Source organism: Lepus europaeus, chromosome 13 (genome assembly GCF_033115175.1).
Source record: "Lepus europaeus isolate LE1 chromosome 13, mLepTim1.pri, whole genome shotgun sequence".
Classification (NCBI taxonomy): domain Eukaryota; kingdom Metazoa; phylum Chordata; class Mammalia; order Lagomorpha; family Leporidae; genus Lepus; species Lepus europaeus.
The window spans coordinates 21,358,233-21,370,543 of NC_084839.1; the positions used below are offsets into that span (position 1 = coordinate 21,358,233).

The 12,311-nt window shown below is 43.5% G+C and overlaps 1 protein-coding gene across 6 annotated transcripts in view; it reads right to left on the minus strand.

The window, feature by feature from the left end:
* Window positions 1–12,311, minus strand: part of ITSN2 (intersectin 2) — a 176,263-nt gene that overhangs the window by 53,865 nt on the left and 110,087 nt on the right. For all 6 annotated transcript variants that reach the window (XM_062209048.1, XM_062209050.1, XM_062209045.1 and 3 more), the window contains exons 20-22: window positions 6,877–7,052; window positions 6,428–6,572; window positions 664–869 (exon numbers count right to left, since the gene is read on the minus strand). In XM_062209048.1, coding sequence (XP_062065032.1) covers window positions 664–869; window positions 6,428–6,572; window positions 6,877–7,052 — 527 coding nt within the window. The remainder of the gene's footprint in view (window positions 1–663; window positions 870–6,427; window positions 6,573–6,876; window positions 7,053–12,311) is intronic.

Consider the following 12,311-nt stretch of genomic DNA (forward strand, 5'->3'; position numbering starts at 1 on the left):
CTTGTAAAACTAAAATTTAAACTTAAATTCTTTGCTTAGGCTTTCTTCTCTGTAAAATGTCATGCAGTTTAAACAGGATTATTACTATAAAGGAAGTAACACAGTGTCAGCATACAAATCTCAGCTAGTGTCATTGTTACAGCATTATTAAAGATTATCTAATGTTTTCATTCAACTGACTAAAACACTGAAGAACAAATAGGTTACTCCCTGCAGTCTGGAAAAGACAGAACAAAAATTCAGGCCTTGTGATTTTCAAAACCCAGTACCTTTCCATGAAATCTGAATGCCTTTTCATTTAGACGCACATTCATATAAAACACAAATAGTTGCCCATAGCTATATATACGTTGTGTGTATGAGTGTGTGTATGTGTATGTATGGAAGCCAGGAGCCAGAACTGTTGGCCTCCCTTGTGAGTGCAGGAACCCAAGTACCTGGACCACTAACTGCTACCCCCTGAGTGCATTCACAGAAAGCTGGACTGCAGTGTGCAGTAGCCAGGGCCTGAGCGAGGCCCTCTGATATGGTCCACAGGCATCCCACGTGGCAGTCACAACAACGTCTGCCCCAACTTTCAGCTTTGTTGTACAGTCATAACCTCTGCTGACTCAGTGAAAACACCAGCCCCCACACCTTAAGCAAACACAGAAAGATGCTTACTCTTCGTGCTTCACTTCACTCCCAGGAATGATTTTGACATAAGATTTTGGAAACCATCCTCTACCTCCGTGTACCTCCCCAAACCACCAATTTTCTTGCTGCTCCAAGACAGTAATAATATCATGTTTTGAGAAGTTCAAGTGGTTGTCTTTCTTTGCAGTCCAGGAACAAAGGGCCTGTGCTTTTAGGTTTTCTACAACCTGTCCCTGTGAATAATAATAAAAAAAAATTTTAAAGAAGTGGTAGCCATGATTTCTGTTTCCCAGTATATAACATACTTAATAGTTTGAACATCAGTTTGGTGTGGTAAAAACTTTTTTTTAATATTTATTTATTTATTTGAAAGTCAGAGTTAGAGAGAGAGGAGAGAGGAGAGAGAGGAAAGAGAGAGAGAGAGAGAGAGTTCTTCCATCCGCTGGCTCACTCCCCCAGCTGGCCTCAATGGCCAGAGCTGCGCTGATCTGAAGCCAGGAATCAAGAGCTTCCTCCAGCTCTCCCACGTGGGTACAGGGGCCAAAGGACAAGGGCCATCCTCTACTGATTTCCTAGGCCACAGCAGAGAGATGAATCGGAAGTGGAGCAGCCAGGTCTTGAATTGTTGCCCATATGGGATGTTAGCACTGCAGGTGGCAGCTTTACCTGTACGTCACAGCACCAGCCCCAGTAAAGACTTACGACAAGCTCAATCTACCAACTCTCTTAAATATGATAGACATTATGTTATCAGCCTTCTTTAAGGTAAAGATAGACTGAGTGCCTACCATTCAAGGAAACATCATCACTTCTAGGCAAGGCAAACAGAGGGTATACAATAAATGTACTCACAAATCCATCAAATATATCAAGAAACAAAGGAAAAGGGAGTTACTGCAAACCTTTTCTCTCCTCCAGCTTCCTACATCTCCTACCTGTAGCTGATTTAGTTCACTCCACTACAAACAGAGGTAGCTTTGCTCTCTCTCTCTCTCTTCATTTTTCTGTTGTCTCCTAACTTCACATTCTTATCCATTCTTTTTTCTCTCTCCTCCCCTCTCAGAGAAAAGAGTGTTTTTGTTCTTTTAATAAAGCTAACTTCTTGTACTCTAAATTTCTATTATACCTCTTCCTGTTCTAAAAATATTTTACATTAAGTTCCTCTCTTCCTCCATTTCTCTACTTTCTTCCACTTCTAAATTTCTTAAAAGGAGTCTTAAACTTGCTTTCCAGTTTCAGCCCTCAATCCTTTCTAGCTTAAGTTCTGCACAAATCACACTAATGAACCTCTGCCAAACCAGGTAGCTAACAGTAACAGAAAAGCTCAACGCTTCCTCCAAACTCTTATTTTCCTTGGTCTTTGACAGTGCTGACATCACAAAAAACACTTGTGGTCATGAGGTTCCCTCTTCGGTGACTGAAAGCCCCTGTTCTGTCCAGTCTCTTTCCCTTACTGTTCCTCAATAATCTTACTTATGCCTAGGACTTCTCAAATCTATAGTTCCAATACAACTATATTCTGTGAGCTCCAGAAAGGTACATCCAACTGTTGACTCTTTCTTTTTTAATTAGTTAATTTATTTGAAAGGCAGAGAGAGAGAGAGAGAGAGAGAGAGAGAGAGAGGTCTTCCATCCACTGGTTCACTCCCCAAATGGCCACAACAGCTTCAGTTGGGCCAGGCCAAAGTCAGGAGCCAGGAGCTTCATCCAGTCTCCCATGTGGTGGGAGGGTCCAAGTACTTTGGCCATCTTCTGCACTCCCAGGTGCATCAGCAGGGAGCTGGATCAGAAGTGGAGCAGCCAGGACTCAAAACAGGCGCCCACACGGCTTTACGGGCTATGCCACAGTGCCACTCTACCTCCCCAACCCCAACCCCCCTTCCCCACCTCTGCTTACTGAGCATTTCCATGAGGTTCTCCCTAATACAGACACCTCAAAGTTAACACGTCTGAAATGCAATCACTTTTAGACTCTAACTAAACCATCGCTTCCTATACTTTACATCAAAGACAATGATATCACTCTGAAGAGTTATCTTTAACTCCAACTTCTTCCTCAGTCTCCAGGTTAATGGATTATGTATTAGTGTCAGTTCCTAATACTCTCTAAATCCATCTCTTCTTCCATGTATTTGCATAACCAGCACGCTGGTATACAGCATCACCTCATTACTCAGCTGTTGTAAGAGTCTTCGGCAACTGGTTTCCTTCCACCAGCCTGGCCTCTAGCTTCCTGCCAGAGTCATCTTTCCACAGGACACGCATCAATGCCTTAGGAGCCCGTGGGGACTTTCTACTGCCAAGCTGCTTGGCATGGTACTAAATACTTCACAAACGAACCTCGACCTCTTTCCAACTTTACTCCTTGACCCTTTCTTCACGAATCCTGTGCTCCAGCCACTCTATGAACATCTCTTGTTTCTGACCGCCAACTCTCATTACAGGTCTCAGTGACTTTCCCCAAGCTGTCCTTTCACTGGAGTAACTTTCCTTCTTGGTGAAATGTTGCAGGTCTCTGAAAGGTCCTATTCAAATAGCCTGCCCTTTGTGAAGTCTGCTCCAACAACAACAGGTGGAGTAGGATGCTCTTTATTTGCAGACCTCCTTAGGACTTAGTAGACATGTTCATCACAACATTTCTCATACTTCACACTTACTAATATGCCTCTTTCATTAAATTATATACTATGTGCTGGCAGGAATTTAAAAAAAAATTAAGATTTATTTTACTTGAAATGCAGAGTTATAGAAAGGAAGGGAGATACAGAAAGACCTTCCATCCATTGGTTTACCCCCAAAATGGCTGCAATAGCCATAGCTGGGCCAGACTGAAGCCAGAAGCTTCATCTGGGTCTCCCATGTGGGTGCAGGGGCCCAGGCACTTGGGCCAACCTCCGCTGCTTTCCCAGGCATGTTAGCAGGGAGCTACATTGGAAGTGAAGTAGCTAGAACTCAAACTGGCACCCTTATGGTATGCCAGCACTGCAGGTGGTGGCTTAACCCGGTACACCACAATGCCATCCCATGATGGCAGGGATTTTTGACTTATTTTCCTTAAATTTCAAGCACATCCTAAAATTTCTAGAACCTGTGGTTATAGACTACACATTATCTTTTTCATTTTGGAGTGGTTTATTACAGCAATACATACACAAAACAATCAAGAATAATTTCACATGTTATTTTAAAAAATTAATGTGTTGGGGCTGCTGCTGTGGCATACATAGTTGGCTAAGCCTCTGCCTGTGGCACTGGCATCCCATATGGGCACCGGTTCCTGTCCTGGCTGCTCCTCTTCCAATCCAGTTCTCTGCCATGGCCTGAGAAAACAGTGGAAGATAGCCCAAGTCGTTGGGCCCCCGCACCCATGTGGGAGACCTGGAAGCTCCTGGCTTTGGATCAGTTCAACTCTGGCCATTTGGGCCATTTGGGGAGTGAACCAGTGGGAGGAACCCTGCTATCTCAGTCTTTCCTGCTGTCTGTAACTCTGCCTCTCAAATAAATCCTTAGAAAATATTAATGTATTTGAGACACAGAGACAGAGAGAAGGGGGAGAGAGTACTTCCAGTGGCTAGTTCACTCCTTGGATGCCTATATCATCATTGGTAGGCCAGGGCGGAAGCTGGGGCTGGAACAATGCAGTTCTGCCTTACGGGTGGCAAGAACCCAACTACCTGAACCATCACTACCATCTCTCAGGGTCTGCACTAGCAGGGAGCTAGAGTCAAGAACTAGAGCCAAGAGCCAAACCAAAGCACTCTAATGTGGGATACAGGCATCTCAACTGCTAGGCTAAATACTCACTCCAGATTTTACTTAGAATACACATTTTTGAATGAAGGTAAATTTAAAGGGTCCTGTTCTTATGAAGTTTGTGATTTCTTTTTAATAATTTTTTTTTGACAGGCAGAGTTAGACAGTGAGAGTGAGACAGAGAGAAAGGTCTTCCTTTTCCATTGATTCACCCTCCAAATGGCTGCTATGGGCAGCACGCTGTGCCGATCCGAAGCCAGGAGCCAGGTGCTTCCTCCTGGTCTCCCATGCAGGTGCAGGGCCCAAGCACTTGGGCCATCCTCCACTGCACTCCCGGGCCACAGCAGAGAGCTGGACTGGAAGAGGGGCAACCGGGACAGAATCCAGAGCCCCAACCGGGACTAGAACCCAGGGTGCTGGCGCCACAGGTGGAAGATTAGCCTAGTGAGCCGCGGTGCCTGCCTCTTTTTAATAATGTTAATGCAACAATACAAAGGATCTTCAAAAAATTCATGAAAGTGTGTACCATGAAAAAACTATGTATGGATTTCAAAAGTTTTTATTTTTATTTTTTGACAGGCAGAGTGGACAGGGAGAGAGAGAGACAGAAAGAAAGGTCTTCCTTTGCTGTTGGTTCACCCTCCAATGGCCGCTGCGGACGGCGCATCTCACTGATCCAAAGGCAGGAGCCAGGTGCTTCTCCTGGTCTCCCATGTGGGTGCAGGGCCCAAGCACTTGGGAGATCCTCCACTGCCTTCCCGGGCTGCAGCAGAGAGCTGGCCTGGAAGAGGGGCAACCAGGACAGAATCCGGCGCCCTGACCGGGACTAGAACCCGGTGTGCTGGCACCGCAGGCGGAGAATTAGCCTGGTGAGCTGCAGCGCCGGCCCAAAAGTTTTAATTTAAGCATTTTATTTATTTTCATCTTATATGAAAGGCAGAGAGAGAGAGAGAGAGAGAAACACACACACAGATCTTCCATCTACTAGTTCATTCCCCAAATGCTAGGGCTAGGGCAACTCAAAGCCAGGAGCCCAGCCTCCCGGGGCCCAGGTACATGAGCCAGCACCTGCTGCCTCCAGGCTGTGCACTACTAAGAAGCTGGAAGGAAGCAGAGGAGCCAGGACTTGAGCCCAGCACTGCAATATGTACCGCAGGTGTCCCAGGTGGTGCTTCAGCCACGGCACCAAACTCCTGCCCAGAGTTTCTAGATTCCTTCACACCAAAATAGAACAAACTTATCTTCTGTTTCCATTTTCCATGACCTTTAGAAGTATCCTTGCATCTGCAATGACTACATCTAAATCAAAGGCTAAATATATGCAATAAAGTTCCAAGGTTCCCAGACAAATGAATTATTTAAGAAAAAAAATGACAGAGGCCCTTAAAGTCCAAATTTTTTTATCGTCTTACAATAGCTACAAATCAAGAATTTATAATAGAAATTATAAAAATGATATTTTGGGCTTAGAAACACCTGCTAGCAACTTTATTTATTTTATACTTATTTTTAAAACATTTATTTTTTATTTGAAAGTCAAAGTCAGAGAGAGAGAGAGAATGAGAAAGAGAGGTCTTCAATCTGCTGGTTCACTCCCCAAATGGCTGCAATGGCCAGAGCTGCGCCGATCTGAAGCCAGGAGCCAGGAGCTTCTTCCAGGTCTCCCACATGGCTGCAGGGGCCCAACGACTTGGGCCATCTTCCACTGCCTTCCCAGGCCACAGCAGAGAGCTAGATCAGAAGTGGAGCAGTTGGGACTCGAACTGGCGCCTATGTGACTCCGGCACTGAAGGTGGTGGCTTTACTCACCACACCACAGTGCCAGCCCCTGTTAGCAACTTTACACAGTGGGAATTAATTGCTGAGAAACATCTAAGTAATAATCATTTCTTCAACTTCACATCATATATAAATGATAAGAATAGAAACTAAATGCTACAAACTAGTTAAATGAGTGAATGATGACTTTGTATAAAATCTCCATTTTATTTTATATGAATCAGAAGCAAATTCAAGGAATGAATTACAGACAACATACCTGTCCATGAATAGGTGACACAGATCCAGGGGACACAGTGCGAGTAAAAGCCGATTTTTTTTGCCATGATGTATTAACAGTTAGGTTTGAAAAAGATACATTTTGATAATCAGTCACTGATGCTGGTTGATTTGAAGAAAGTGGTCTGCAAGATAACATTTTAAGTTTGTTTGTCTGTTTAGAAACTAATAAAATACTACCACTTATCAACTTGTTTGTGATACATACAGTATGTTTACAATTTGTGGAAAAAAATGAATTCATGAACAAACTACTAATCTATGTTATCACTTACTAAACATTGGTATTAAATTTGGAACAAATAATATTCTTGGAGGTCCAGTCCGGTTTCAATTATAATATGACCAAGTGGCAGGATGGCATACCTACATATTGGAGTTCACACACAGGTACAGCTACATAAATTCCTCTATTAGCTAAACACTTACTCGGAAGATGTTGAGGTAGCAGATAAGGATACTGTAGGAGGAAGTAAGGCCTTCTTAGGAGATACGGCTTTTTCACTTGATGGAATTTTTTCTACGTAATTGCATGGAAACCAACCGAAATTTCCTTGAAAACTACCATAAAGCCAACCAGGTTCTCCTACGGTTTTTTCATCAACCTAAGGGAAAAAAGGAAGCATTAACAGTGCTTAGAATCCACATATTTATAATGAAAACAGATGCAGACTATTATATAGTAGTCTCATTTTCAGAATTAAGACCATTTAATCAAATAGCTATTTTCTACAAAAAATCCTTTAAAAGATGTATTTAATTGAATAATTAAATAATTATTTATTTAATGGAATTAGTTATTTAATTTTAAAATTTAAAAAAAAATTATTTATTTAATTGAATTACAAAGAGAGAGAGAGAGAGAGAGAGAGAGAGAGAGAGAGATCTTTCATCTGCTGGCTCACTCTCCAAATGACACAGGGTCAGGACTGGGCCAGGCCGAAGCCAGGATCCAAGAATTCCATCCAGGCCTCCCACATGAGTGGCAGGGGCCCAAGCACTTGGGTCATCCTCTGCTGGTTTCCCAAGTGCATTAGCGGGCAGCTGGATCAGAGGTAGAACTTAAATCAGCACTCAAATGTTGGTGTAACAGGCAGTGGCTTTATCTGTTGCACCACAACACTGGCCCTGTGTTTTACAGACTAACAGTTATTATTTCTAGTGATTGACAAATTAACTTTTTACATTTAAAATTTCAGTGTTATCCAAGTTAATACATGAAAACAATTTATAACCACAAACAGCATCACACATGGCTTAAGGTGGAAAACACTTCCCCTACTTGCTCTTTAGCCCTGATTCCCACCCCTAACAATAACTTGCTATTCTTACTGGTTTCTTCTGTATTTCTAAAGAATATACTCATACTGTTATTTCTTAAATTTTTTCAATCACAGACATTATCTACTGGCTTTGGTTTTGGAAAACAAAGATTTACCTTTCCATCACCGTACTTTCTTACTCTACCAATATTGTTATATGTTAGAACTTGCTAGGTCACTGGGACACAAAACTTCAAACCTGATAAAATTAGACACAAGTAAAACAACCCTAAAAATCATACAATGGACTTTTACTGCCCGAGAGTCCACAGGCTTGGCACCAGCTTGTACAGGGACATCCTGAACTGTTAAGACCAAACATGGTAAATTGCTGTCTTCGAAAACAATGAACAGCTGTCCAGGGGTCTTTGGCCTGCTCAGACTCACCTTAACGCAGTGGCCATGGGTATCTACATATAGGAAGACCCATTCCCCAGAAAAGAAGTTTAAAAAGTTGACTGCCTGCCGCCCTGGGGGCTGAACCTCTTTTCGCACCCCTGTTTGCCATCCAAATGTGAATCTTACTTCTTCGGCCATGCTGTCCTGTGTATAATAAAAGCCTTTTCTGCCTTAACTGGCCACCTCCTCACCTAACTGGTACATATAAAAATGTGATACTTAGCAATAGAAGATTTTTAAAAATTATATTTAATGTCTATTTTTATGATCCAATATTTCACATCTGAGTCATGTAGTTTCCTACTGATTGCAATTCCTTTCAATTTTTAAATTTCCTATAGTTGACCAATAGTTTTTTTTTTTTTTTAAGATTTATTTATTTATTTTAAAGCAGGGTTACAGAGAGAGAGGGAGAGACAGAGATCTTTCATTCACTGGCTCACTCCCCAAATGGCCCCTATGGCCAGGGCTGGGCTAGGTAGAAGCCAAAAGCCTGGAACTTCACCCTGGTCTCCCACATGGCTGGCAGGGGTTCAAGCAACTTGGGTCATCTTCTGCTTTCCTAGGCACATTAGCAGGGAGTTGGCTTGGAAGTGGAGTCGCTGGGACTCAAACTGGTGCTCATATGGGATGTGGGTCACAGGTGGTAGTTTTACGCTACACCACAACACTGGCTACCATGACTGTTTTTTTTGTTTTGTTTTGTTTTTTTGACAGGCAGAGTGGACAGTGAGAGTGAGACAGAGAGAAAGGTCTTCCTTTTTGCCGTTGGTTCACCCTCCAATGGCCGCCGCGGTAGGTGCGCTGTGGCTGGCGCACCACGCTGTTCCAATGGCAGGAGCCAGGTGCTTATCCTGGTCTCCCATGGGGTGCAGGGCCCAAGAACTTGGGCCATCCTCCACTGCACTCCCTGGCCACAGCAGAGAGCTGGCCTGGAAGAGGGGCAACTGGGACAGGATCGGTGCCCCGACCGGGACTAGAACCCGGTGTGCCGGCGCCGTCAGGCGGAGGATTAGCCTACTGAGCCGCGGTGCCGGCTCACCATGACTGTTTTTTAACTTTGTTTTCTCTGGTTTTATTTCATGGACTTTTGACCTCTTTAGCAGAACTATAAGATCTCTGAATACTGTTTTCCAAGTATAAAATATATTTCCCATACAGTGTGGCACCTCTGTCCTCATAGTTTGTGTCTTCCTCTGCTTCTTGGTTCCTGTCCCTTAAACAAGGTTCACCACAGACTTTCTTGCCTCAGGCTACATGGTTCCCAAACAGGCTCATCTGTACAGTGTGACCAGTTCTCTCTGGAAACCAAAAGCTATCCTCACGACTGACTTCTTCAAGGGGACACAACTCCCCATGTGACTGCACATCTGCACACGTCCACTGCCAGCCTACACCAGACGCCAGGCTACTGAGGTCACCTGATATTGAACTGTGTAAATTCCAACTGGAAGCCAACATAAGCCCTTTTATTATGAAGAAGTTCCTCTCAGGGACTGGCAGCCTTTTATGAACTCCCACTGTCTAAAATAATGTCTATCTGCTTAATTCACTGAGTAAATGAATGTGTCAACTGTGCCTGTTCTCCACTCCATCTCCCATATACATCTAAAACAGATTTGATAGTATTACACCTATTAACATTATGCAGAACCCATCATGTTTAAGTTGTTAGTGTTAGTTAAGTTAAATATGTGGCCGGCGCCGTGGCTTAACAGGCTAATCCTCCGCCTTGTGGCGCTGGCACACCAGGTTCTAGTTCCGGTCGGGGCACCGGATTCTATCCCGGTTGCCCCTCTTCCAGGCCAGCTCTCTGCTATGGCCCGGGAAGGCAGTGGAGGATGGCTCAAGTGTTTGGGCCCTGCACCTGCAAGGGAGACCAGGAGAAGCACCTGGCTCCTGGCTTCGGATCAGTGAGATGTGCCGTCCGCAGCGGCCATTGGAGGGTGAACCAACGGCAAAAAGGAAGACCTTTCTCTCTGTCTCTCTCTCTCACTATCCACTCTGCCTGTCAAAAAAATGAATAAAAAAGGCCGGCACCGTGGCTCAACAGGCTAATCCTCCGCCTAGTGGTGCCGGCACACTGGGTTCTAGTCCCGGTCGGGGCGCCGGATTCTGTCCCGGTTGCCCCTCTTCCAGGCCAGCTCTCTGCTATGGCCCGGGAGTGCAGTGGAGGATGGCCCAAGTGCTTGGGCCCTGCACCCCATGGGAGACCAGGAGAAGCACCTGGCTCCTGGCTTCGGATCAGTGCGGTGCGCTGGCCGTGGCGGCCATTGGAGGGTGAACCAACGGCAAAGGAAGACCTTTCTCTCTGTCTCTCTCTCTCACTATCCACTCTGACTGTCAAAAATAAATAAATAAATAATTGAAAAAAAAATATGTGTGTACAATCACAATTAAAATAATGAACATATCCATCATTCCCAAAAGCTTCCTCTTGCTCCATTGTAAGGCCTTCCTCTCATCCTTCTCCTTGACCTTCACCCCATTTCCTAGAAAACATGTGGCTTGCTTCCTGTCCCTGTAGATGTTTTCATTTTATAGAATTTTATATAAATGTATATAATACATATCCTTTTCATTTGCCTTTTTTGCCTAGCATAATTATTTTGAGATCTATCCACGTGTGTTAAGTACGAACAGTTTCTTTTTATTGCTGAGTGACATCATATCACATGGATATACCACACTGTTTATACTTTTACCTGCTGAAGAACATTTGAGTAAGTAAAGTTGCCACGAATAGCTGTCTTTGCATGCATACACTCTTTCAATTCTTGTAGATAAATACCTGGGACTGGACTGGCTGGGTCATACAGTACAAGTATGTTTAGCTTTTTATTATTAATAATGCTTTATTAATCTGCATTGTCTTATATAACTCCCATACTATGCAATTCTCACATTTAAAGTATATGATTAAGTGGACTTTAGTATATTCACAGAATTATACAACCATTACTGTGATTAGCTATAGAACATTTTTCCTCAAAAAGAAAACCTACTTCTTAAGGTTCTAAAAAATCTTTGAGACCAGTGTTGTGGCACAATGGGTTAAGCTGCCACCTAGGACTCCTACATCCCATATTAAAGTACAAGTTGGAGGGGCTGGCGCTGTGGCATAGTGGGTAAAGTTGCCGCCTGCAGTGCCAGCATCCCATATGGGCGCCGGTTTGAGTCCCAGCTGCTCCACTTCCCATCCAGCTCTCTGCTATGGCCTGGGAAAGCAGTAGAAGAAGGCCCAAGTCCCTGGGCCCCTGCACACATATGGGAGACCCTGAAGAAGCTCCTGACTCCTGGCTTCGGACTGGCGCAGCTCCAGCCATTGCGGCCAACTGGGGAATGAACCAGTGGATGGAAGACCTCTGCCTCTCTCTCTCCCTTCTCTTTCTGTGCAACTCTGACATTCAAATAAATAAATGATCTTAAAAAAAAAAAAGACATCATTAAAAGAATTCCAGTTGCTTTTTTAAAAAAAGTACAAGTTGGAGTCCCACTGCTCTGTTTCTGATCTCTGCTTAAGCATCTGGGAAGGCAGCAGAAGGCAGCCTAAGTGCCTGGGCCCCTGCCACTCATGTGGAAGACCCAGATGGAGTTCAGGCTCTTGGCTTCAGTCTGGGCCAGCTCTGGCGGCTGCGGCCATTTGAGGAATGAACCCACAGATGGAAGATCTTTCTCCCCCTCTTTCTCTGTTGCTTTTTCAAATAAATAATAAGTAAATCTTAAAAAAATTTTGAGGAATCCAAAGTCATAAAGATTTTCTAATGTTTTCTTCTAGAAATTCCACCTTTAGGTTTTTAATTTGATCTATTTTGAGTTAATTTGTATACATGTTGCAAGGAATAAATCAAAATTCACGTTTTTTGCGAATGGCTATCCCATTTTCTAACACCATTTGCTGAAAAGATTATCCTTTTACCACTGAGTGGCTTTTGTACATTTGTTGTGTGTGTGCGTCTGGGTGTGTATTTATCTATTCTGTTCCATGATCTATTTCCTCTCTGAATGCTAATAACATAATTGTTTTTAACTATTTTTGAAAATAAATCTTAAATTGAGATACCATAAAACTTCCTACTGTATTCTTCTTCAAAGTTGTTTTGGTTTTGAATCAGACTGTCAATTTCCACCAAAAAAAGCCTG